General features: G+C 57.3%; 1 protein-coding gene across 4 annotated transcripts in view; it reads left to right on the top strand.

Annotated features, from left to right (window-relative positions):
- PAX7 (paired box 7) overlaps positions 1-26563 on the top strand; it is a 107535-nt gene that overhangs the window by 60020 nt on the left and 20952 nt on the right. For all 4 annotated transcript variants that reach the window (XM_069575133.1, XM_069575132.1, XM_069575130.1 and 1 more), the window contains exons 6-7: positions 4241-4406; positions 5667-5869. In XM_069575133.1, coding sequence (XP_069431234.1) covers positions 4241-4406; positions 5667-5869 — 369 coding nt within the window. The remainder of the gene's footprint in view (positions 1-4240; positions 4407-5666; positions 5870-26563) is intronic.

Genomic DNA, 26563 nt, shown 5'->3' with positions numbered 1-26563 from the left:
TTCCTTGCAGGTAAACAAATCTGATTCGTCCTGAGCTCCGAGATTCCGAAGTCTGCATGTCTCTTCTAGAAACAGAGGCTGAGAGCTGAGAGCCCCCAAGGCCAGCCCAGGTGTCTCCCACAAGGCCTGGGAGAACATCCCGTCCTCCAGATGAGCAGCATCCAGGGACCAGGGCTGCGTGCAGCTCATCTGGTCCCAGTTTGGAGCCCTGCTGTTTGCCTGGGGGCAGGCGGGCTAGAGCTCTGAACCGAATCCCATTTGGGAGGCACTGGAGGGACTCACTAATTAATAACTTAAACTGAATCTTTTCGTTCCACTGGATGACATTCATGATGCCTTTCTCGCGTGCCAGGCACGCTTGCTCAACGGCCTACATGCGCTATCTTCATCATCCTTACCATGATCCTAAGAAGAGGCAGGGACAGTCAGTCTCTCCATTTTACAAATGAGAAGCCTGACCTTTCACTAGCAGAAGCAACTTCCTGGGTAATAAGCGGCTGTCCTGGGACCCAAGCCCGAGTCTGTGTGCTCCTTTCCTCGGGGCTGCATTGGAAGGAGGGCCAGATGAGACGTTCAACCCAGTCATCAGACTCTTCTTATGGTGTCCTGCTCCCAGGGCAAGAGGTGGAGAGAAGGACCAAAAAGGAGTAATAAAACTCAGCCTCTGTTTTCAAACGACTCAACCCTGATCAAAGATTCTGGGTGGGGCTCTGGGTCCACCACCGTCCTTCTGGGAGCCTCCATTTCTCCACCTGTAAATAGGAAGCTTGCAGTCCGTACTGGCTAAGAGCCCTTCCAGTTCAGACGTCGGAGGCTTTCCAGCAAAATAAGTGTTGGAGATGCTGTTCTAAATAAGCACGTTGCCTGTGTTAACTGCCTTGAGGTCCAGAACCACCGAGAAGGTAGGGGCTATCATTTGTGCGTGTACCCGGTCGCGCAGCTGTGTCTGACTCTCTGCAACCCCACGGACTGTAGCCTGCCAGTCTTGTGTGTTCATGGGGGTTCTCCAGGCAAGAACGCTGGAGTGGGTTGCTGTGCCTTCCTCCAGGGGATCTTCCCAACCCAGGGGTCAAACCCGGGTCTCCTGTGGCTTCTGCACTGGCAGGCAGATTCTTTAAAACTGAGCCTATTAGCAACAAAGAAAGTGAGGCTCAGAGGAATAACAGAATTTGGCCATCTTAGCTAAGAGTCAGAGGCAGGATTCAAATTCAGGCAACTGATCAGACTCCAGAGCCCCTACTCTTGTGTGATGTCACAGTTTGTGAAGATGGAGATGCCTGCTGGACTGGGGGCAGCCCCGTGGAAATAGGACAGTGAGGAAGAAGAGGAGAGAAAGAGAAAGCAAAAGGCATGCCCTCTCCTCCAGGAAGTCCTCCTGGATTCTGGGGGGAGTTGGAAGCCCCTCCTCAGACCTCCTCGTGGCCCCTCGCACGCCAGCCCGTCTAAGCTGACTGTACTGAAGAGCAGCTGTCCTTTGACATGCCTGACATATGGCCAGGCCAAGGGCAGCTTGAGGGCTAGGATCATGTCCTACTCACCCTCTGTCCTTCCTGTCCTGCTTGACGCAGAGTGGAGTCCTGGGAGCGCCTGGAGATGGGAGGGAGGGACGTAAGGAAAGCAGGAGCCAGGCGGCCGAGGAGAGAAGGCGGGAGAACGTTCCCGCCTTAGCTGAGTCCTCTTTATCTGCAGATGACCCTCTCTAAACAAACAAAAGCAGAGCAGAGTATCCCAAACATAAATCCTTCTCCACCGTCTTCAGGATTTGGGCCACTTTTGCAATATCCATATCTTCACGTCCTTAAATAAAATAAAATCAGTGTATTTTAAAATAAACATGCACATCACTCTCAGGGGCCTCCCAGGTGGCTCAGGGGTGAAGAATCCGCCTGCCAATGCAGGAGACGTGGGTTTGATCCCTGGGTCGGGAAGATCCCCTGGAGAAGGAAACGGCCACCCAGTCCAGTGTTCTGGCCTGGAGAATCCCATGGACAGAGGAGCCCGGCAGGTTACAGTCCATGGGGTCGCAAAGAGCCAGACAGGACTGAGCGACTGGGCACACACGCACGCACGCACACATCTCTCTCATAGAAGGAAGGCGACTGGAGACACACACAGGGAAACCGAGACAACTTGGGAAGGTTTTTCAGGAAGGCATCCCCTGGCAGGGCATCCTCTCTGGGTCTTAAAAAGAGAGGTTGATGAATGTTGTGTGTGGGAAAGTTGCTCAGTCATGCCTGACTCTTTGCGACTCCATGGAATGCTCCAGGCCAGAATACTGGAATGGGTAGCCTTTCTCTTCTCCAGGGGACCTTCTCAACTCAGGAATCGAACTGGGGTCTCCCGCATTGCAGGCGGATTCTTTACCAGCTGAGCCACCAGGGAGGCCGTGATGAGTGTTAGGAAGGCATGAAGGGCGTTGAGCACCCAGCTGAGACCTTCTCTTCCACACACCCCAGGCCCTGAAGAGATGGGAGTGGTTCAAGGTTATCTAATGTCTGTGTCACTCGCCTCTGGGGAGGTGTCTCCACCTTGGAGTGCAGGAGCCCCAGCCTTTGGGAAACGCTGATTTAAAACAGAGCTGTTCAGAGGGCCTCAGTCAGCCTGGCCAGCGTTCATCTGCCCTGGACGCCCCTGGGGAAGCCCTCTCTGCCCCGGGGAGGTGGGAGCAGCCAGGCCCTGCATTTCATGTGGAAGCCAGTTTTTTTCATCTTTATTTGGCCACCACATCTCTTTCCTTTGTGAACCCTAAACGGGTCAGAGCCAGCAGCTCTGTTCATCCAGCTCGGAAAACCGAATGCCATTTCTCCCCTCGGAGAAAAGACAAATGACCCGAGGGGACACAAACACGCCTCCACCCCCGTTCAGACTCCCCCTCCCGCAGGTCAGCAGCAGACGCGGACTAGAGGGTTGAGGGTCTCAAGTGATCTGTGCCAGGGGAGGCCTAGGCCGTCACCCATGAAGGGGAGGACTCCGCACTGGGCTTTGCAGAGGGCGGAGGGCAGCACCAGCAGAGACTCACCAGAGTCATCTCTGCCTCCCACCATCCATCCATTCATTCAACAAGGATTCCCATAGAGGTGTGAGCAGGGGGCCAGGATTGCCTGGCCTCTGCCTGTGGGGCTTAGGGCCAGAGGGGAGACAAGAAAAATGGATAAAGACAATAATTGTTCGGGTAAGGGAGCTCACAGCTGGAGGCCTCCTGAGAAAAGGAGGTGGGGACTGGCCTAAAGTACTTTTGAGGCAGGCAGTGCCCACTGGAGCAGGAGGAGGCGTTTCTGCGAGCCCTGCAGGCCAAGGAGCCAGCACTGGGAAGAGTGTTTGAGATGGAGGGAACAGCATATGCAAAGTCCAAAGGTGGGGAAGCACCACCTCTCAGGAGCCCCGTTTTGTACACTCATATTTCTCTGGCCTATCCCAGGGAACTTGCTGCAAATCCAGACGAGAGGGTTCTAGAAAGTCAGACTGACTGAACTTTGGACCTCACAGACTAGCCATGTGGCTGTGGGCAAGTGCTCCCACCTCTGTGAGCCTCAGTTTCCCCCTGGGTCAGTGGGACTAGGAAGGCCTCATGGGTCTGCGTATGGACAGATGTAGGGAGCGCGAGCACAGGGCTCGGAGGAAAGGGAGACTCGGAGATCTTAGGGTATCAGTGAGTCCCTGTGTTTGGGGGTGGGCATGGGGGTGGTGCGCTTTCCTAACTCAGGGAGCCTGTGCAGCGTGAGCCAAGCAGGGCCTCAGGCTCCAGACGCAGAACTAGCTTTTGCATCCGAGTCTGGCAGGTGGGTCTCATTCAGGTGGGTTCTGGATGTGTGGCCTCCTCCTTGGGGGCTTCCTGGAGGAGATGAGGCGTGTGCAACATGGATGAACAAGGATGGTCATCCACTGACTTCCTTCAGGGCAGGAGCAGCTGCAGGGAAAGAGCACTGGGCTGAGAGTCGCTCGGGCCACCCTGTCACGTGGGCAAGCCCCTCCCCCCCTCTGGGGCCCAGTTTGCCCATCTGTAAAATGGGGGTCATAACAACGACTTCGTCCCTGGGTAGTGAGGTCCTGAGGACAGAATGGGATCCTACCCATGAACGTGCTTCGCAAACTGTCCTGAGCTGCAGCAAGGTGGGGCTCTCCTCGGAGGAGGACACTGGCTGGACTCAGGGTGATGGCGCAGGGGCCCGGTTCTAGCTGTGCCTCAGCGCCTTGCCGGAAACCAGGCTGAGGGCTCATCGCTCGGCTCTCCGTCTCCCAGGTCTGGTTCAGCAACCGCCGTGCCCGCTGGCGTAAGCAGGCAGGAGCCAACCAGCTGGCAGCGTTCAACCACCTTCTGCCAGGTGGCTTCCCGCCCACTGGCATGCCCACGCTGCCCCCCTACCAGCTACCGGACTCCACCTACCCCACCACTACCATCTCCCAAGGTGAGTCTCAGCTGCATCCTGGCATCTCGGCCACGCCCCTCACCCGCCCCGCCCCCAACCCCCCCTGCCCCCTCATCTGCCCCGCCCCTCCATCCCCCGCTTATCTCCCCACCCGGCCCTCACCCACGTCTTCCCTCCTCGGCAAAGAAGGAATAAAAATTGTTTTCTTTGGCGGAAGGAGGGGAGAGAGGTTATTTGTTTTTCTTGCTCTTTAATGACCGTGTTTGTCTGCTTTGATGTGGACAGTAAAGATAAAAGAGATGGTGTCCTGCTCTTGAACCTCTTGCCTCTGCATCCAGGTGAAGAGAAGCAAGGTCGCCTCCATGCGCACGTTTAACAGAGCTTCTCAAACTATGAAAGTCACATGAATCTCTTGGATCTTACTAAATTTCAGAAGAGACGGTGGTGGGCCCTGTAGGTAGAGAAGGGTAGCACCCCTCCTCCCTGGCCCATGCCCCGCTGTCTGCCCTCTGCCTACTCCCTCCACTCCACCCCGCTAGCACACAGCAGGAACCCACTGCTTGACTTCTGTCTCATGGAGGAGCCTCGTGGCTTCCTCTTAGAGGACAGGCAGGCTGGAGTTCTAGAAGCTGGGGAGAGAGGCCTCTTTGTGATTCCTGATGAGAAACTGAACCGTCGCCCACGGTGAAGGTCCCATCTGCTGGAAGACCACGTGGCGAGGCTGTGACAGAGAAGAGCAGCCCAGCGGCTAGGAACAGAGTGGCGATTCAAACCCTGGCCCCCTGCTCCCTAGCCACATCACCTTGCGCAAGGGTGGGCCCTGATCCCATTGAGCCTCAGTTTCTTCATCTGTAAAATGGGAATCATTCTTGCTTCATACCCTTGGATGGGATTTGTGAAAGCACTGGTGATTTTGGTGCTCACCAAATGTTATCCAACAGCGCCAAACAGACTGACAGAGCCCTCAATGAGATCTGAGTTTTAGCCCAGATAAGGTTTATTGAGCACCTACTATGTGCCAATCACTGAGAACAGGGCTGGTGCGCAGTAGGTGTGGAGAAGTTGTCTGGAATGTTGCTCGGTTATCAGTCGAGACCTGCCAGTTCCTGGTGTCCTGCTCAGAAGCCGGGTGTCCCATCCCCAGTAGTGAGAGAAGGCAGCCCCCTCCCCCCCAACCTCTGCTGGATGGAGGTCCAGAGAAGGGGGCTGGGGACCTGCCTTCCAGACGGGAGGTGCCTGCCCCGCTTCACCCTCTGGGGCCAGGCCGCTGGCTCATCCCTTTGCTGGCTCTCTCTGCAGACGGGGGCAGCACCGTGCACCGGCCCCAGCCGCTCCCGCCGTCCACCATGCACCAGGGGGGCCTCGCTGCGGCGGCTGCAGCCGCGGACACCAGCTCTGCCTACGGAGCCCGCCACGGCTTCTCCAGCTACTCCGACAGCTTCATGAACCCGGCGGCCGCCTCCAACCACATGAACCCCGTCAGCAACGGCCTGTCGCCTCAGGTAGGGGCCCCCGCCTCTCTGTCCAGGGTCCGAGGGGCCAGAGGCTTGCCAGCCCATCCAGCGAGGGTTCAGGGGGACGCAGGTGGCTCCCTCTTGGGGAAGAAGCCTGTGGTCTCCGCCACACCGCTGGCTGTTGGTCAACTCGAGAGGGTTTGCGTGGGAGGCCGGGTGGGGGTGGGCTCCTCCCACCTTCACTTGTCGTTCTGTGAGCCTTTCACCCCGGGTTTGTCATCTGCAAGTCCGGTGACCCAGTGGGCAGTTGCAGAGAAAAGGTTTCCGTCATAGGTCTCCATACTTCTCACCACCCAGAGCTTGTTAATCTGGCCCATCGCCTGCTTCCTGACTGTGCAGACCGTAACAGTCGGCGTTTTCAGCGCACTGATGGAAGCCTTGCGCTGTTTCCTAGGGGATGCGAGCTGTGGTTGCGGCTTTGTTCTAGAAGCAGTAGTCCTTCTTAGATTCCATCCTGGGCTCCCTCTCCCACCTTTGGTCACCAGGAGTGACTAGCGAGTGAAAGGCAAGACCACCACCTCCTGGTGGAGAGAATCAGTCGGGCGGGGATGTTGGGCGGAGGCATGATTCTAGCCCGGGAACTCTGCTCCCATTGGGTCTTGGAACTCTTCCCTCACATGTGATTGGCTGCTGGTTAAGTCACTCCATGCCTGATGGAGAGCTGTTAGAAGTGGTGGGACCATCTTTAGATGAAGGCGGAAAGACAAGCTGGAGCTGATGTGGTTATTGGTGAGCCTGGGGAGCAGGACTCAGTGATGCTTGAAATCAGAGCGAACTGGAAGAACTGTTGAGTTCATGTTTGCTGCTATGACAGGCTCTCAGACATCCACAGGGAAAGAATTAAATCCAAGACTCATTTTACCCTGCCTCCCACCTTCTGAGACACCTCTCTCGTGTCTGTGAGAATACATGTGATGCAAACTTACCTGAACAGCTGTAAGAACAGGTGAGGCTTGGAGCGGGGTTGGGATCCCAGCCCCACTGTTCAGGGAGTTACGCTAGTGAGCATCTTTGAGCTTTGGGGTATCCCCCATTAAACAAGAGTGATTAAATAAAGAGTTGCTAACCTCCTAAGAAGGGCCTTCTCTGCCTTCAGCATGCTAACAGGTCAAAGCACTCAGCACAGAGCTGGCATAAAATAGGAGTCAAATAAACGTTAGTTCTCTCCCTCCCTGCCCCCACAACCATTGCCAGGACAATATAGTAATATGAGAAATCTGTTACGTAAAGGAAAAAAATGGGACCAAAGAGGTCAGCTGCATCCCCGCAAGCTGCTTCCTTCCAACTACGTGATTTTGTAAATAAAGTTTTATTGGAACGCAGCCATGTCCATTCATTTACATATTTATGGCTGCTTTTGTGCTGTGGTGATGGCAGAGTTGAGTGGTTTCCAAAGAGACCACATGGCCTGGCAAAGCCTAAAACATTTATTATCGAAAAAATGAGCCACCGTTGGTGTAAAATATTTCCCCTGCTTAATACCCTTTAATTTTCTGCATGTTTGGGGGATTTTCCTATTTGCCTCAGTTAATGTGTGTCATTGAGGGCTTACTGGGGCTTCCCAGATGACTCAGTGGTAAAGATTCCACCAGGCAGTGGGAGAGCCACTGGAGACATGGGTTCAATCCCTGAGTCAGGAAGACCCCCTGGCAACTCCAGTGTTCTTGCTGGGGTGATCCCATGGACAGAGGAGCCTGGCGAGCTACAGGCCATGGAGTGGCAGTCGGGAGCGACTGAGCATGCATTCAGCTCCATCCTGTGCGTGTGGTAGGAGCTAGCATCACCCCATTCCATGGACAGGACAGCTGGCGTGTAGAGAGCACGCACGCAGGGTCCCTTCCCCGCTCTACAGGTTAGGTTTCTTATCCATGAAGTGGGGGTGATGCCAGCTCGCACCTTGTAGGGTTGGGAAGGCTGACTGAGGAGACCTAGGTAAAGCTCCTAGCCCAGGTCTAGCGCAGACTTGTGAGTGCCCAGTGAACGAAAGCAGCTGAAGACAGAGCTCCCCGGGGTGAAGCTCCAAGGCTCTCAGGCCCCACTTGGGGGGTTGATGCAGACTGCCACCAGAATGTTTTCCAGTGGAGCCTACCTGTCCTCTTTGGGGTTCAAGGCCACCACCTCCATCTCGTTGGTGCCAAGGACTAACTGGCCAAGCTAACCTTCCAGAGCCAGGTTTAGACACAACGGGATCAGCAGCCGGCCGGGTAGGGATATAACTGCAGAGACCCAGGACGTCCATACGCGAGAATGGGGCCCGGGCCCAGCCTCGTGATGCAAAACAAATCAGAGGAAATCTGAAGAGTGGAGTCTGAGTGGGCCCTCCAGCGCCCCTCACAGAGGGGGCACAGGACACGCTGGCTGGGCTGGACCCGCGCGTCCAGGGCACCTGGCTCCCCTCTGCTGCTCTCCTCAGGCCCCTGTCTCATTGCGGGCTGAGCTTTAGCCCTGAAAGGAGCACTTTCGTCACAGAGCAGAGGAGAGACTAGCAAATTAAGGGGCCCCTAGCTTGGGGAGCATGGTTCAGCACTGAGATTAAAGGGTAAGGAGGTTCCAGGTGCTGTCTGGGCCCAGACACTTCAGGCGGGGGGTGGGAGGGGGGAAGGGGAGAGCCTGACCCGCTGCTGTGGGCAGTCAGACGAAAGCTCGCCGCGCCCCTGCCCTCCTCTGAGAGGCCCCAGCTTCCGCCCACCCCTCAGGGTGGACAGTCGTGTGGGGCGTGATGGATCAAGGGAACCTTGGAGACCCGTCCGGAGGTTCCCATCAAAGGTGTGAAGACAGACAGGGGGTCTGATAGGGGCAGAGGGGGTCAGGAGGTGAGCAGCTGCTGGAGGGCAGCGCAGGGGCTGCAGGCGAGGCAGACACACGTCAGGGCAGGCCGGGTGGCTTCCGGGTGTGGATCCCCTGGAGTCACACTGCGAATGCTTCCTGAAGGTGCCAGGGGCTGTTTCAGGGTCCTAGGTGGACGTTCTCGGCTTTTCTGAGCTCTGATTCTCCATGCACGTCCTCCCCTGTCTGAGCGTCTTCACGCTTCCAGCTTATCTGTGTGGTCCTGGGATGGGTGGGCCCAGGGGTTCTCCACCAAGGGACGGAGCCTGGGTCCCACTCTCATTTGTAGAGCCTGAGATTGACCCACCCCCATGCCCTCCTGCCTCGCAGAAACGCACACCCTTGCTCTCTTTTTGAGAGACTGACGGGCAGTGAGGGGAAACCATCTCGGGAAGACGGTCCTTCCAGCTCAGTGGACAGAAAAGCTCCTTCAGCCCATGTTGTGGATGAGAACACTGAGGCTGGGACCTCAGGTTAGGGGCCAATAGGCGGAGCTGAGTCATATGGGCAGCAGCCTCCTGAGAGGTGTAGATGACCCTGAGGATTGGTTCCTCGGGGCCCAGGTCCTCACTCACCCCCAGAGCCCAGCCTGGCAGCATTAGGGAGTCAGCAGGTGAACGGGCCTGGCTTTGCCTGGAAGCAGCTCTTAGAAATCAGCTGAGGAGAACTTAGGACCAAAGGACCCTTCGGTGACACCCCTTTGGGTGATGCGATTCCTGCAGATGGAGCAGTTCGTACCAGCCCTTGCGTTGGAGTCGTGAGTGGGGCACACTTTCAAGGGTGACGGGTGGAGAGAGAGGGGCCGCTTGGGTCCTTGGATCCCCCAGCGCGATGAGGGAGACACAGCCCCCGCCCTGAGGAGCGACTCGGGGGCTCTGTGCTCAGATCCCAGAGTCTGACGGAAGAGGAGCCCTTGTCTGTGGACGCCCCAGTCTGATGGTGGAAGCACCCACAGCTGTGCCTTGGAGAGCTCCCAGTGTGACGGGGGAGACAGGCCACGGACTCATAATCAGCGCTGACCTATCTGAGCTTCTGAGCAAAGAATCAGGAGCAAGGATCTGCTGGTTCGAGGGTCACGAGGGCTGGAGGCCCTCATGGTCACATCGGCAGGCCGCCCGTCCCGGGGCTTCTGCGGGGCCTGTGCCACCGTGTTCCGGGGAGCAGCCCACGGCTGGGGCTGCCTTCTCCTCCAGGCTTTCTTAGAGGCAGCTTCTCATCCGAGTCAGAAGTGGAAACTGAGGCCCAGAGAGGGGGAGAAAATCGCCCAGATCCCAGCGTCGGGGTGGCGGCGGAGCTGGAACCCCGGGCCCGTGGCCCCCGCCGTGGGCGCCTTCCTGGGAAGCAGGCGTTTCTGCCACCACGCCTCTGCCTGCTCCATCACACCGCCCCCAGCGTCATCCCCTTTGGCTCCTCTCTGGAGCTTAAAGTGGAGGAACCTGTGAAGGGATTTACATATTTACGATCCCCCCCCTAATGAAAAATGGAAAGTAGTCTCTAAGTGTGAAGTCAATCACACGGTCGGTCGTGATCACTGTATCTCCTGTAAGAGATGTGCTGACGGCTTCCATGGAGCGAGTGCTTACCATGGGCCAGCCGTGGATGAGCTAAAGGTTGCGCCAGCTTCATCCAGCCAGGCTTGGCGACCTCTGTTTACAGCTGAGGAAAAGGAGCTATGCAGCACTGTCCTGGTGGCTCAGACAGTTAAGGACCCTGCCTGCCGTGCAGGAGACCCGGGTTCCATCCCTGGGTCGGGAAGATCCCCTGGAGGAGGGCATGACAACCCACTCCAGTATTCTGGCCTGGGAAATCCCATGGACAGAGGAGCCTGGCGGGCTACAGTCCACGGGGTCACAAAAAGTCAGACATGACTGAGCAACTAACTTTCAACTTTGATCCGTCCGTCCACCCGTCTGGCAGACGTTAATTAGGCCCCTGCCACCTGCCAGCCCCTTGGTAGGTTCTGGGAAGGTGGCAGAGCCGGGATTCGACTGGCCTGGCTCCAGAGCCCACTGAGTTGTTCTCTCGTGTCTGCCGCGGAGGGTTGGTCCTGTGATCCACGTGGGGAAAGTGCGTTTTGAGGCCACAGTGGCAGTTAATGCCATGGCCAGGTTCATGGTCTACGTCTTCAAAAAGCCCAGCTCCCCCCCTAGATCAGCGGGGACAAAGCTCAGAGCCTTCCAGTTCTTTATTGGTGGGGTCTCCTGAATGCCTCTCCACCGCGACCCTTCTGGCATCTGCTGAGGCCTCCAGGGGACCTGATCCAGCAAGGAAGGACAATCCATCAGCTGATCATGGACGGATGCCATGCCTCTTATCAGCCCTTTGCTTCTGGGAAGTGACTCCAGGCCCCTGGGACTTGGGAAGACAGGCTCAGAGAGGTGAAGTGACTTACTGAAGGTCACAGAGCAGGCAAGTGGTGGCGATGGGACTCAGCAGGTGCGCCTGGCCCACGCATCTCACCTGCCCCTCGCCCTCGGCGGGATAAGGTCAAGCCTGATCTTACCCCTGAGCCTGGGCCCCTGACGCAGTGGCCACTGGAAACTCCCTTTCGCCTTTTTCTCCCCCTCACTTCCTCTCTGTGTGTGTGTTTTTTTCTCGCCTTTATTGGCGACACTGCGCCTATAATAAGCATTTAAAATGAGTCTTGCTGGACCAGGAACGGGGAAGGAGGAGGGAGTAGGAGATTTGTAGGCAGGATGACGGGGAGGGGGATCGTGGGGTGTTAAATAGCCCAGAATTTTTAAAAAACTGATGCAAATCACTGGTAGGAGAGAAAATTATGTGCAATTACGTCCTGATATTGGAAGGTTTTGCCTAGCCCAGGCAACAAGATCTCATTAACAAGCAGAAAATAAGATTGAAATGGTGTGTAAAAGAGCTGAAAAATGAATTTGAATGCTGCGTTTGTCCACAATTACCCCCTCCTTCACACATATTTTATTGCAATTTTTTTATTATTCTTAATCTCTCCATTCCTCAAAGCAGATTGGGGACATCCTGGCATTACCGGGGCGTCGGGAGGAGGTGTGAAGGATTTCCCGCTCCCCTGAAAGGAGACCCTTCTCTCGCACATTTTCCAAGGTTGGGTTTTGGAGGGATCAGAATTCATTTCTCCGGCTTAGCGGGTTGTAGGAACATGGGGCTTTAACCCCAGCCGAGTGAGCGCTCCTCTGGGCCCTGCCCCGCCCTCCCCTCTCCTCCCTTCCCAGCAGCTCCTCTGCCTCCAGCTTCCTTCCCTTCGCCTTCTCAGGGTCTCTCCCAGGCTCTCCCTGTCCCGGGAGGTCTCTCTCGGGAAGCCTGGGGCAAGAGAAACTGCACAGCCTCCGCCAGGGAGCAGCCAAGTTGGAGTTCTGGTTCTGCCTCTTTCCAAGTTGCTGTGTGGCCCTGGGTCACTGGCTTAACCTCTCTGGGCCTCCTTTCATCATCTGAAAATTGTGGTGATGATGCTTACCTTTCCGGGGCTGCTGTGAAGACTAAAGGAGAATCTGAGTACAGTGCCTGGCAAGTGGTAGTGGTGGTGGTTTAGTTGCTAAGTTGTGTCTGACTCTTGCAACCCCATGGACTGTAGCCCACCAGGCTCCTCTGTCCACGGGATTTCCCAGGCAAGAACACTGGAGCGGGCTGCCTTACGGCAGCCACCTGATGAGCTCTCCACCCACCTCCCAACTCTGTTGCACTGGCATTCCATCTGTTCTGTCTTTTCCCCCCTTCCCCTCAGTGCTGGAAAATGCCTGAGTTGGTTTCCAGTCTTGGGAAGAGAGGACGCCAAGGTGCAGGGAGTGGAAAGCACAGGAAAGGCCATCTGTCCCCTTCCGCCCTCTGGCCCCGGGAAAGGATGAGCTGGGATGGAAGGAGTGACCCACCCCGGTTGGAAGGACGCTGATTTTCCCCAGGATTAGGGGAAAGCTATCTGAGTCACCCCAGCCACCCACTCACACACCTATTTCTCACGATGACCAGGGGTGATGGCGTAGGGTCAGCGGTCAGCTTGTGGAAATGACCGAGAGTCTGTGGCCAGATTTTCCTGGACCTAAAGCCAAATGCCCTTTTGCAGCATCTGCCCTCCCCAACTGGCTTTCACTGAATCAGTAACAGCCCAGCTCCCAGACCCCCCCCCCCCAACCAGTCACAGATCTGCCAGCCCTAGTCATAGCCCTGATGGGGGTACCAACTGGGGGCGGTGGGCAGTGTCCACTCAGCTAATCAGGCCTGCCCGCAGCCCAGTGCCCCTTCCGCCTGACTCCCAGCGCAGGACAAGGATGAGCTGCGCGCTCAGAGAGTCAGCCTCGGGGTCCCAGGCATCCTCAGCCCTCCCAGCCCCCAGGGGGACAGACCCTGCCAAGATCCTGCTCTCACACCCAGCTTCCCTTTGTCCACGGTTAACCTACCTCAGTGGGAAAGGCTCAGTTATTTCCCCCCTGGAGGCTGCTCGCCAGACACAGCCACCTGCTCACGTCAGTCAGAGCCCAGCGCCAGCCCACAGGGAGAGGCCCTCGTCTCCTGTGAAAACAGACCCGTGTTTATGTCTCTGCTTTTCTCACCCCTTCTTCCTGGGTGGAGGGGACGGGGGAGGGGAGGGGGGTGGGGGACAGACGGGCGAGACCTGGATGGGGAACTTTCCTGAACACTAGTGATGGGAGCAGGTCATGCCTATGGGCAAGTCCTGCTAGGAACTGGAGGGCCTGGTTTATTGCCTGGCTTCCGGGCGACTTTGGGGTCTTTTTATCATGGAGGGCACCCCTTGGCTTCCCCTGCGGCTCAGTGGTAAAGAGGCTGCGTGCAATGCAGGAGCTACAGGAGACACAGGTTCCATCCCTGGGTCAGGAAGATCCCCTGGAGGAGGGCATGGCAACCCACTCCAGTATTCTGGCCTGGAGAATCCCATGGACAGAGGAGCCTGGCGGGCTACAGTCCATGGGGTTGCAAAGAGTCGGACACGACTGAGCGACTTAGCACACACACACTGGGCTTTTCTCCATTCTTAGAGGACTGAATGGGATTCTGGGAAGACAGAATCTTGAACCTGCCTCCCTGAGTCTGGACGAGAGCCGCGGGTTCAGGGCTGCCCTCCACAGATGCTCTGATTCTCTCTCTCTCTCTCTCTCTTTTTTTTTTTTTGGTCTACCATACATCTGTAGCGATCAAGACCTCCCTCCTTGAGGAGGTATAGGTGGGAGCTGACCTCTGCCCCTCCCCATGGGCCTGGTGTCATCAAGCAGGGAAGGGGAGATCTAGATGTTTCCAAGCACCACTGGACGGAGGGACCAAGGTCTTCATAGTGTGTGTGTGACGGTCCATCCTGGTGACACACAGAATCTGGTATCTGGTCCGCAGTGGGCCTCCAACAAGCGCTGGTGAGCCCCCCGGCGCACTGCAGGCCACACTGCATGCAGCTCGCTCTGTGCCCAAGGCTTTCGAGGCAGCTGGTGAGCCAGCCTGGATGTCACTGCGTGCAATGCCCTTCATCCATTTGTTTGCCACCTGCTATTAACACAGAGTATGCACGTGTGCGTGAAGTCGCTCCAGTCGTGTCTGATTCTTTGCATACCTGTGGACTGTAGCCTGCCGGGCTCCTCTGTCCATGGGATTCTCCGGGCAAGAATACTGGTGCAGGTTGCCATGCCCTCCTCCGGGGATCTTCCCGACTCAGGACTCGAACCCATGGCTCTCATATTGCCTAGCATTGGCAGGCAGGTTCTTTACCACTGGCACCACCTGGGAAGCCCAACACAAAGTATAGGGAGGTGCAGAAAAGAAATATACACAGCTGTTTCTGCTCTTCCCAAGTCTTTTCTGGGCGAGACTCACCAAAGAACAATGAGAGAATCAGTTATTGACAGTTGAGCAGGATTTCTGGTCAGATCTGATAGCAAGAGCAGAGGAGTTCGGAAAAGGGAGGGCATGGTCAAAGCAGGCTTCTTGGAGGAGGCTTCTCAAAGGGGTAACTGTAGCATTTGCTCAGAGGAAAATCAGTGAAGGAGTAGGAGGCTGGTGCAGACTGGACCGTTCAGTTCAGTCGCGCGGTCGTGTCTGACTCTCCGAGACCCCATGGACTGCAGCACACCAGGCCCTCCTGTCCGTCACCAACTCCCGGAGTTCACTCAAACTCATGTCCATTGAGTTGGTGATGCCGTCCAACCATCTCATCCTCTGTCGTCCCCTTCTCCTCCCGCCCTCAATCTTTCCCAGCATCAGCGTCTTTTCTAATACTCAGCAACTAATATGGCAAATGCTGAAATGGTGTCTAATTCAGACACATCACCGGCTCGGTGAGATGATCATACAGACCAGGCTTTGGGTCCCAGGTTGTCTGTACATACTCGCTATGTGACCACAGGCAAGTTACACGAGCTCTCTGCGTCTCAGTCTCCTCATCCGGAAGATGGGGCCAATACTAGTCACCCAGTAGGATTTTAAGAAATACATGAGATGGTTCGTGTGGCATGCCTGGCGCCGTGCCTGGCGCAGGGGAGGAGCTCACTAAGTGGCAGTGTGTCCCTCTCTGCGTCTCCCTGCCCTGACTAGAAATGGGGTGCGGGGTGGGCGGTGGATTGGGAGTTTGGGATTAGCAAACCATTATATATAGAACAGATAAACAGCATGGTCCCATGCAGAGCACAGGGAACTATATTCAATATCCGGTCACAAACCATAACGGAAAAGGAAAAAAAAAAGAAAGAAATTGAATTAGCCATTCTTTTCTGGGACCGGAGGCCTGGCTCAGCCCAGCCCAGGCTGGTCACTGGCTGGAAAGTGGCCAATCTGAGTTCCCTCTGGACTTTACTTCTGACTCACTGTGTGACCTTGGTGGACGCCTCGCCCCTCTGGGCCTCAGTTTCCCTATCTGTGCCGTGAATGCGGTGGGCCACCCACTAGTTAGGAACCATCCTTCCTGCGCAGAGTCCGTGATTCCCGGGAGTTCTTTGTAAAAGGAGCTCACGAGCCCCAGTCCCGGGCTCCGGGTAGGGGCCAGCCCTTCTCTCCAGCCTGTGCCTCCTCCCTGCCCTCCCCAACCTTCTGGGGCCCCAGCCTGAGGCTGGCAGGCTTCCCACCAGGCCAGGGGTTCAGCCAACCAGACCTGCCTGGCACGGTAGGAGAATGCAAAGAGGGGAATCGGTCCTTCTTTCTGATTAGCACGGGGAGTGTGCTGAACCAGACCGTCCCAGCCGTAGAGGGAGGACAATAAGGGAGATTAGCAACGAATACAGCACGCAGACTCAGGACTGGGCCGGTCCATCCCTGGGGTCCCTGGCTGTAGGAGAACTCTGAGATGGCAGGACAATACCGGACCTCGGAGGCCAGGCAAGTCCCCAGACAGGAAAGGCAGGGGAGACTCTGAGGGTCCCCAGAGAGCCAGACTTCTCCTGCCTCCAAGCCTTTGTACCCGCTACATCCCCTGCCCAGGTCTCCTCCACAACCCTGTCGTCATCTCAAACCCACTCCTACTTACTGTTTGGGACCTGGCCCCTTCCAGGAGCCTTCGCTCACCCCTCATGCTGGGTTAGTTGTGCTTTCCTTGTGCATTTATCAGTTTATCAGGGCATTAAAAGTACCTGTATGACTAGACAAACGTTGTTCAGTCACTGTCGTGTCCGACTCTTTGCGACCCCATGGACTGCAGCACGCCAGGCCTCCCTGTCCTTCACCATCTCCCAGAGTTTGCTCAAACTCATGTCCATTGAGTTGGTGATGCCATCCAACCGTCTCATCCTCTGCTGCCCCCTTCTTCTCCTGCCTTCCATCTTTCCCAGCAACAGGGTCTTTCCCAGTGAGTCAGCTCTTCACATCAGGTGGCCAAAGTACTGGAGCTTCAGCATCAGTCCTTCCAGTAAATATTCAGGGCTAATTTCCTTTAGGATGGACTGGTTGGATCTCCTTGCAGTCCAGGGGACTCTCAAGAGTCTTCTCCAACATCACAGTTCAAAAGCATCAATCCTTTAGCACTCAGCCTTCTCTATGGTCCAACTCTCGCATCCATACATGACTACTGGAAAAAGCCTTAGCTTTGACTGACTATGTAGACCCTTGTCAGCCAAGTGTCACTAGATAAATATTCAGTAATAATAGTAATAATTCAATTTGGGGGGCACTAACACCACAGGCCAGATGCTGTCCTAAGCTCGTTATACGGATTATCCCATTTAATGGTCATAACATCTACTTTGGAAGGGGAGGACCTGGAATTATTTCTGTCTTACAGACGAGGTGGGGGACAGTGGCACCAAGCAGTTTAGTTCATTTGTCCAAGGTCAGCTGCTAACAAGTGTTGGGGCCTGGACTTGAACCTGGCCCCAGAGACCATGCTGTTGGCCAGTACACGTCACAAAAGTAGTCTGTCTTCCACTCGCTGGTGAGACTCTGAGGTCCTTAAACCCTTTGGTTTCAGCTTTTCCCAGGGCCCTAAGAGGTAGGAGGGCAGAGCAGCTCTGGGATCCCTGGGCCTGGGCCCCACCTCAGCACTGTCTCTTTTCTGCCTGGGCGATTCCGAACAGGCTTTTGTCTGCCTCAGTTTACCCCCTCTGTAAAGTGGAGCTAATAAATAGTCCCCATCTCAGAGCTAGTCTGAGGAGTAAGTGTGCTGATAGACGCACGGCAAGTCCGCATCTGGTAGCTTGTGCCGTAGCTGTTTGCAGATGGGGGCTCCCAAGGCCGGACCAGGGAGCTGGTGTGGGGCCCCAGGCCAATTCTTCCTGGCACCTTTGGGGTTTCCTGCTCCTCCCTGCCTCTGGGTCTAGGCTCCTGACCTGCCCCAACCTCAGCTCCAGGGTTCCCCCTCCCTCCAGACCCTCCCGGCTGAGCCCTCTCCCCCGGTGGGAACCTTTCTCCAACACCTTGGTCCTTGGTCGTTGGGACAGGTGTTCTGAGCTGCTCTGGCTGGAGGGGGTTTCTGTGGGGTCGGAGTTGATGGGAAGGAATCAGGGGGAGGAGGCTCCTCTCCTGGGGCTTCTGGGAGCATCTGAGACGTGAGCCAGGGTCCCCCAGGAGGCCCGAGCGTGGCCCCCACCTCCCGTGGGTGATTCAGCCAGAGACGCCCACTCTGTGCTCCTGTCTCCTTGGGAGTCAGGAGGGCCAGCCCGGTCTCTGGAAGGAGGGGGCCTGACCCCACCCTCAGCCCGCTCAGGGACCCTCCCCCTGCCTTCCTCCCGCCGCCCATTTTGGCCCTGTCTGCGTCCCACTCTCCTTTTCTCCATCTCTCCTTCTCTCAAATCCAGACCCTCCCCCGTGCTCTGTCCCCTAATCTCTCAGGCCTGTCCGGTTTCCCGAAAACACCTCCTTTTCCTCCCTCCCCCTGCCCCTCCCCTACCCTCCCCCTCCCCCAGACCCTCCCCCTCCCCCAGACCTTCCCCCATGCTCCGTCCCCTAATCTCCCACAGCCTCTCCCGGTTTCCCCCCAACACCTCTTTCTCCTCCCTGCCAGGCCCTCCCCCCGCCCTCCCCCTTTGCACCCCTTCCCTCCCTCTCCCCTCCCCCAGACCTTCCCCCTATGCACCCCTCCCCCGCCCCTCCCCCCATGCACCCCTTCCCTCCCTCTCCCCTCCCCCAGCCCCCCGCCCCCGTTTCTGTCTCCCACCGCCCCCCCCATCTCTCGGTACCCAGCTCGTCGATGGCGGGCTCCGGGCAGGGGCTGCGCGCGGGTCAGGCGCGGTCCCGGGCCCAGCGGACCTGGGGCGCGGCGGGGGCGGGGGTGGCGTGGAGCGGGGCGCGGGCGGGGAAGGGGGGACGGCGGATCCGGGGGGACGGCGGATCCGCGCGGCCGCCGCCGCCCGCCCGCCCGCCGCCGCCGCCGCCGCGCCTTTGATCCATGGCCCGAGGCCGCCTGACAGTGGAAAATGCGGGGAGACAAAACCACTCAGTCAAAGTGATTCCCAACAACTGTCTCCCCGAGATAAGGACGCGCGGGCTCGGCGGCCGGGCCGGCGTCAGGGAGCGGCGGCGGGTCCAGCCGCCCCCGGAACGTCCGGCCGGCGCGGGGCGGCTGCGGCCGGTGGGGCCCGGTGCGCGTAGTCTGGGGGGAACCGGGGGCCGGGCAGCTAGCGCGCCCAGCAGACGGGCCCTTCTTCCTTCTCCTCGCCCCCACCCTGCTTTCCTTTGGTCCCCGGGGAAGTCGGTGATGCACTTGCTAGAACATTCCCGCCGCCCCACCTTCACTTCCCAACCCCTCTTCACTTCCTCCGAGGAGAAGCGTCCCTCCTCCAGTCTGAGCGACCTGCGCTCCTTCCCGGGGAAGCACTTTTACCTCTGGATGCTGACTTTCTGGATTCTGCTCTCTCCCTAAGCAAGAGCCAGGTTTTTCTGGGGGCCTGCCCTCAGCACAGAGCCTGGTGCATAGCGGGTCCGGTAAGCACGGGTGGAGCTGCGCTGACACTGGGCATCCATCCGGGTTTGCCTTCCCCAGGACCCCTGCCTTCCGAGGCTTTCCAGTTAGTTTGGCAATAGTCGAGCGGGCAAACCAAGAGCCAGAAGCCCCCAGAGAGGAGGAGATGCCTCAGACGAGGGGAGTGGTGGCGGGACAGCGTCTGTGACCTCCACACCCACCGCACAAGCACACGCCTTCCTCAGCCTCCAGGTTCGGCTGGACAGACCACCGCCTTCCTTGGCTCCTTGGGGTCCACCGTGGAAATCCAGGAGGCCATAAGAGGTCAGATTATGTAACCTGAGCGCAAAAGGGACCCCTCACAATCCCATCCTAAGCCGCCAGGGCTGTCTGGTCTGTTTGGGACAGGGAGAGCCCCCAGGGTCCAGGTGATGCGGGAGGGGGGTGCTGGGCAGAGGTGAGGGGAGGCAAACCCTCGTCTTAGGGGTACAGGCAGGATCTGGTTTTGACAAGACTGTTGGAGAGCGGCTTCTCAGAAGATTAGGAGACTCAGTTAGTGGTTCCCAAAGCTGTGCATCAGAATGATTGGGAATGCCTGTTAAAAATAGAAATTCCCAGGCTCCACCCTGATAGGTCGTTGTTGTTGTTCAGTTGCTTAGTCATGTCTGACTCTTTGAGACCCCATGGACTGCAGCACACCAGGATTCCCTGTCCTTCACCATCTCCTGGAGCCTTGCTCAAACTCATGTCCATTGAGTCGGTGATGCCATCCCACCATCTCATCCTCTGTCTCCCCCTTCTCCTCCCGCCTTCAGTCTTTCCCAGCATCAGGGTCTTTTGCGATGAGTTGGCTCTTTGCATCAGGTGGTCAAAGTATTGGAGCTTCAGCTTCAGCATCAGTCCTTCCAGTGAATATTCAGGGCAGATTTCCTTTAGGAGGGACTGGTTTGATCACCTTGCAGTCCAAGAGACTCTCTGGTGGAGGACAGGAGTCTATATTTTAAAGAAGGCCCCGTCCGAGGCAGCTGTTGTGAGGTTTGGCACATCCTGAGCAGCAGATTAGGGAGCCTTCACCTTGTCAACCTCTCGTCAGCACCTTGACCCCCAGGCCCCCTTCTTTAGGAAGTGACTCAGGGGCAGGACTGAGACCTCTCTCAGCAATCTCCAGGATAGACGACTGCCTTGAAGTAATTAACCCACTCGTTCCTTTTATGATAGACTGGTGCTATAGCGCTGCACACTTTTCACTGCCTAGAAAGACTCGGGGATTAGCCGGGCCTTTCCTAGGGCACAGTGAGCGTGGCCATGCCCAGGTCCTTGCAGATCTGACCGGTGGACAGCGAATGCAGTCAAGTTGCATGGGCAGTCCCCACTTTGGCGCAAAACCCTGGGAAGCCTTTTTGAGCGCACTGAACAGGGAGACCCATCTCTTCCCCAGCTCCTGTCCCTCCACCCTGCTGGGCTGCTGGGGGCCAGCAGAGAGCATGATAGCCCAGCATGAGGCTGACGCTCCTGCTAGATGGGGGTCTGACCTGCGGCACCAGAGGATTAAGGTCCCATGAGAACACTGTCGAGTGTTACACAAAAAGTGCGCATCCAGGCCGAAATTGAGACGTGACGCCCCGGGGCAGAAGCTCCTGAGCCGCCCCCTGGGGGCTGCCTTCTCACTGTCACACAGAACAGCCATCCCCACCCCTGACTCCCCCGGTGTCCTTCCCTGAACGCCCTGGATGCTGACTCCACCCCCAGCCAATTCCAGTCTCCCTGTCTAAGCCTCTGGGGAAGTGCCTGTCCCAGCTGAGGTCCCACTCTGCTTTGAGCCCCAAAGAAACGGGGTTTTCTTCCAGCATCTTTACACAGTCCTCAATAATAACAAGAAATCCCCCATCTGTTCAGAACCAGAGGGGCCAATGATGTGCCCCGTTAACTGTTTGGTCCTCACTGAGCTCTGAGTGCCCGCAATCGTCACGCCCATTTTGCAGACTCGAAGAGGCAAAGCTCAAGGTCAGCAGCAAGGGACAGTGTCAGAATTCAAAAGCCCGGTCTGCCCGATGCCAGCAATTAAATTCTTCCCTCCATGCCAGGCGGTCAGAGCAGAATTCTCGCCTCTCCAGGTCTGCTCTGCACCTTGACAAGCTCCCGGGGGATTCCCACCTGCAGGAAAGCTTAGAAGCACTGACCGGAATGACCGTGTTGTGCCTTCCCAGCTCTTAGATGCCTCCTGAGCTTCTGGAGTGACTCAGAATGGTCCACCCTGGGCGACAAAGGAAGGGGACAGGAAGGGGCTTTGGAGGAAAGCTGCCAAAACCCCTCAGGGGAAGAAGCAGGGGAGGCTGGCTGAGGGTTTCTCCAGCCTGGGCTGACAACCTGCTGGACCAGGGTTGAAACCTCGCCTTCCAACCTGGCGACCTCGACTCTGGCACGCCGAGCTCCAGGGCTGATTAAAGGGAGCTGCCTGCTGGAGGTGTGTGGGCACAGGACGTGGACAGACCCTTAGAGAGGATCGGGGTGCGAGACGCTGATGGAGAGAGGGGAGGTGGGTTCAGCTAGGCAAGCAGGATGGTCAGGAAGGGGAAGGAGGGGAGGCTGAGGGAGGGAGGCGGGCAGACGGTGAGAGAATCTGGGGGAGAAGCATTCAGAGGAACAGAGATGGGAAGAGAGACGCCTGGAGACAGAGAGAGAGAAGGAAAAGGAGGAAGAACAGCAGGGTCAGAGCTGTGCAGAGGGGGGCGAGGACAGGAAGCAGAAGGCAGAAGCCAGGAGAGGCGAGGCGGGGAGGACGGGGAGCCGGGAGTGATGGCCTCGGAGACACAGCTGCAGGGAGATGAGCTCACGGCAGTGGGGTGGGCCCGATCCCAGACAGGAGGGGGACTCCAGAGCTGGAGGGGGCAAGTGCAGAGGGCATGCGGGAGCTCCGACCGGCCCTGCAGCCTGACTCAGGTTTGATTCCCAGTCCCGCCCCCTGCTAACTGCATAGCTTTGGGGAAGGAAGGCGCTGCACCTTGGGTTCCCGCATCAGGGGGTGTGGGAACCTGCTGGAGCCCAGCTGCCGTCCAGGCTCCCTCTCCTCTTCACGTGGACACGGATGGGCCAGATGTCCATAGCAGGGACCTCACCCCAAGCCCTGCTCCCAGCCCTGGCCTCCTGGCGTGGCGGTGGTTGGTCTCCCAGCCCCCGGAACCAGGGGTGAAAAGTCTTGGCCTTCTGATGAGTGTTTCTCTTTAGTTCCAGATGCCACCCTGACAGGGGCCCCCCTGTGATTAATGTCCCCGCTCCCGAGGCTGGGACCTGCCCCTGCTCCCCACCCTAGAGCTGGTGGGTGTGTGGGCAGCACAGGGTCTGAGCCTTCCAGAGTCCATCTGGTCCTCCCTCCTCCTGGATCCGAGAGCAGGGAAGACCCTCCCTCAAAGCCACCCTCGGAGGAGCCACTTAAATTCAGAAGAGCCGACTTTTCACCCAAGCTCCTGTTCTCCTGTCTCTGTGATATCCTTAACCCTGCAACCACGGTTAGGAGGTCATGTCAGCAAAGTGCCCAGAGCCCCTCGGGGCAAAGCACAGGGACCTCTGAGGGCCTGCGGGGAGGTCCCTACAGCCCCGATGACAGAGGCACTAAATGCGAGCCTAGGCGCAGATCAAGTCTGGCTCTGGCAGTTACCCCAGGAGGTAACTTGACAGTCGTCGAACCACATGGGGGCATGCGGCCTCCAGTCACTTGAAGGCTCTTACACGAGTGGCCGAGGAGGGGACTGTGGCTTGCTGGGGATACTGCCAGGTGGTTTAGGGACTGCTGTCAGAGTCGGGGACAGTTCTTGGAGACGCAGGTGGAGCTCCAGTTGGTCGTGGTTGAATGGGAGTGCTTTAGATGATAACGCTCCAGGTGGGAGCAGAGGTTACAGTTTTGTGATCCTGGGCAAATGACTTGACGTCTCTGGGCCTCAGTTTCGTCGCCTATAAAAAGTGGATGACAGCAGTGCCTGATTGGCAGGGATGTTGTGAGCAGTAGGTAGGTTGACACAGGAAATGCTTAGAATGTTGCTTGGCGTGGAGTCAGCGCTGAAGCTGCGTTAGCTGGGATGTGCAGTCAGTACAGAGTCATGTAGTTGGATTGTGTTGGGAGCTGGGAAGCCCGCTGCATTGGGGTGCATGCCTTAGAGGATGGGGTGGGCACTCCTTTCTGATTACTTCCCCCACCCCCTTCTCAAACAACCCAGGGCATCGCCTTCCCAGCCCCGGGTGCCAGCCGAAAAGCTCCTATCTCATCCTGCATCTCTCCCAGCCTGGGGCCGGCAAAGAGACAACATCTCTCCATGGCCGTCCCCAGCCTCTTGTTTGTTTGGTACATCGGAGCCGTGGGCACGTTTCTGCTAATTTTGTGGCTGCCTTTATCAAATGGGGATTCACAGGCGCTTTATCCTCGATAAGTGGATTAGTCGGTGAGCTAAACAAGATGGTGCGGGACGCGGGGGCTGCTCCGGAGAAGATATTTGTTTCTCGAAGAATGGAGCTTGCTTCCCTGCCCTGTGCAACGAGGCAGGCAGGGCGGAGGAGTAGCTGGCAGGCTGGCCCTCTGAGCTCCTTCTCCCAGGGCAGGGGAGCGCTGACTCATGGGAACTCACTACGGCGCGAGCAAGAAGTGGGAGGGAGATTGGGTCCCCCTGCAGAAGCAGCCTTTGGGTCCTCTGGGAAGGAGAGGGTGGACCCCCAAGTTCCATTCTGTACCTGTAACCCCAGGCCCGTCTGGGGACTGTCACCTCCCTGGACAGCAGCTTCCTCACCATCTTCCACCTTCCGATGCCTTTCTCTTCCCTCCTCGCTTTCCTTCAAGCCTGTTACTTTTTTTTGTTTCTTTTCTGTCTTCCCTCAAACGCCTCTAAAGGGCTTTTGCTAAATGTTGTGAATTCAGACGTAGATGAGACATAGTCCTTGCTTTTACAGACAGACCAAACCAAACCCAGAGGTCCCCACAGACGGCAACAAGAGGCAACTCTGGGCACACGCTGGGCTTCTGGAGGCTCACTCCAGAGTCCAAAATGTGCCCCCCAAGAAGGCCCCCAGAGGTCCCCACACATGGCAACAAGAGGCAACTCTGGGCGCATGCTGGGCTTCCGGAGGCTCACTCCAGAGTGCAAAATGTGCCCCCCGAGAAGGCCCTGGGAGTCATGAGCAGCATGTCACAGACTGCTCACGGATTACCTTTAAAACGCATGCTCATTTTGCCTGCTTTGCCGCTGTGGAGCCATATTTGTTGGCCATCATAATAAAATTAATTAGCACCAGGGGAAGTTGATGCTCCAGGAAGCTGTGCCATGTCACCTTGTGACTTGGCGTGGTGCGTGACGCCATGCAGCAGAGTGGATGTCGAGGCTGGGAGAGAGGCATAGATGGCTGGATGTGTGGAGTCTGGGTGGCCCAGAGGCTGATGTAATCCTAGCAGGTGCAGGGCGTGCAGAAGGAGGACTCGGGTCCGAGTGGACGTGTGGAGGTCAAGGCCGGAAGGGGAGGCGGGCAGTGCCCAGGGGAGAGGTTGAGGCAGAGACGTGGATTTCAGCAGCGTCTCTCTAGAGAGACCAGGAGGCGGAATGTACGTTTAGAGGGAGAGGAGAGAAAGAGGCTGGGAGGACGCTTGGCCCAGCTGTCCCTCTAGGTGGAGGAGAACGCGGGGGGCCTCAAACATTTGCTTTTCCCTTCTGTGTTTAGCGTGGTGGCCAGGATCTTGCTGTCTCGCTCTCTGCTGCAGTGCAGTCTGGTTGGAGGGGGGCGGGGAGCAGAGACTCTTCTCAGAAGGGAAGGAAGGATGGAGCAGAGCGACCAGGGTCCCCAGCTGGTCCTTTGCAGTGCCTGTCCTCCCCAAGCTGCCTCCAGCTGAGTGTGATTTCGCTATTTATTTACATGTAATTATTGCTATGAGGTGCAGATATTAACGCTGTCAAGAGCAATTTGCTCTGACATTTTTCACTTGCTCAGTGCCCCCGCCACTCTTCGACGGAGCCCAGGGCTCTCCCTGCTCGGGCCGCTGCGCGCTCGGTGGCCCGGCCGGGAACCACCCAGCCGGCAAGGAGTGGCGTCCGTGAGCTCACCCGGCTCCTCTGCAAACTCATTAAGCTTCGAAATTGAATTTGGTCCGGGAGAGGGCTGGCTGGGCCCTGCTCCACCCAGACGAGGCTGACTCAAGGCCTCTCTGCCCTGCCCTCCTCCAAGACAACCTGGCAGGGGCTGGTGGCGGAGGCTGGCAGAGGACAGCTGGTGAAGCGGGTAGAGGGTCGTTGTCAGAGAGGTGGGCGCACACAGCCACCAAGGGTCAGTCAGGACCACTGACACCCTCTCGACCCCATCAGCTGCTCCCCCGACAAGAAAACCAGGCAGCTCTAACTTTGGGGAACATTGCTGCAATTGACTGCTGTACCCCTCTAACAAAGAGGCTTCCCGTGGGACCACGCAAGCATTGTAGGCAGCCTGCAAAGAATGGTACCATGGGGTTGGGGCGGGGCGAGGTACCAAGCTGGCCCTGCAAGAGGAAAATGCTAGAAAGAGAATCGACTTTGGAGTTACACTTTCTGAGTTCAAATCCCAGCCCACCACTTCCTGATTGTACAGACTTGGGCGAGTGTTTTAGTTTCCTCGAGCCTCAGTTTCCTGATCTGTAACATGGAAGAGCCAATACCCATATTTCACTGAACCTGATGATTTGATCAGGTGTCCCTGGTGGCTCAGTGCTAAAGAATCTCCTTGCTAATGCAAGAGACACAGGTCCGGTCCCTGGATCCAGAAGATCCCCTGGAGGAGGAAATGACAACCCACTCTGATATTTTTGCCTGGGAAATCCCATGGACAGAGGAGCCTGGCAGGCTATAGTCCACGGGGTCGCAAAGAGTCAAATTGACTTAGCGAGTCAACAAGACAATTTGAGGCTGGCCCTTTCTTTTGCTTCTCAGAAGGCCTCAACAAATGCTTCGCACGCAACCAGCATCCGGGCTGCCGCGATAGGCATAGCACGGTGCTGTGGGTGGTGAAATGAGTTCCAGTTTTTCCAAGACTGAAGTCACATCATTCGATGGCTGTGCTAAGGAGTGAATGGCAGTGCCTCCCGCACCCATAGTAGGTGCTCAGCACATAGTAGGTGCTTACGGATGGAAGGGTTGGATCGGGTTTCCTTGTGAGCCTCTGGATCACGAGGGGCTGCTTTATATAGACGAGAAGATTGAGGTTTGCTCCTCTTTTCATTCCCTCTTTCCACGTTCGGGGCGTTGCTCCTCCCAGAGGGCCAGCAGGGCCTGAGCCATCAGGGCAGCGAGTCCCTAACGCATTGTGATACGTGCCAGCTTGTCGGCCCAGGTTCTAACGAGGCCTCCCTGCCACCACTCACTCCCTGCCATGGCCAATCTGCGTCCAGTCTCGGGTAATTACTGAGAGAGAGCTCCCCCACCCCGCCGGGGGCGCCGAGAGCCCAGGCCACCCTGTCCCCTACCTCCTCTCCCAGCCCGCCCAGCCAAAGTCAGCGAGGCCCCCTCCCCCTCCCCCTCGGCCCTCCCCCTCCCCCCGCC

The sequence above is a fragment of the Ovis canadensis genome, chromosome 2 (assembly GCF_042477335.2).
Source record: "Ovis canadensis isolate MfBH-ARS-UI-01 breed Bighorn chromosome 2, ARS-UI_OviCan_v2, whole genome shotgun sequence".
Lineage (NCBI taxonomy): Eukaryota > Metazoa > Chordata > Mammalia > Artiodactyla > Bovidae > Ovis > Ovis canadensis.
This window is presented reverse-complemented; position numbering and strand designations above follow the sequence as displayed.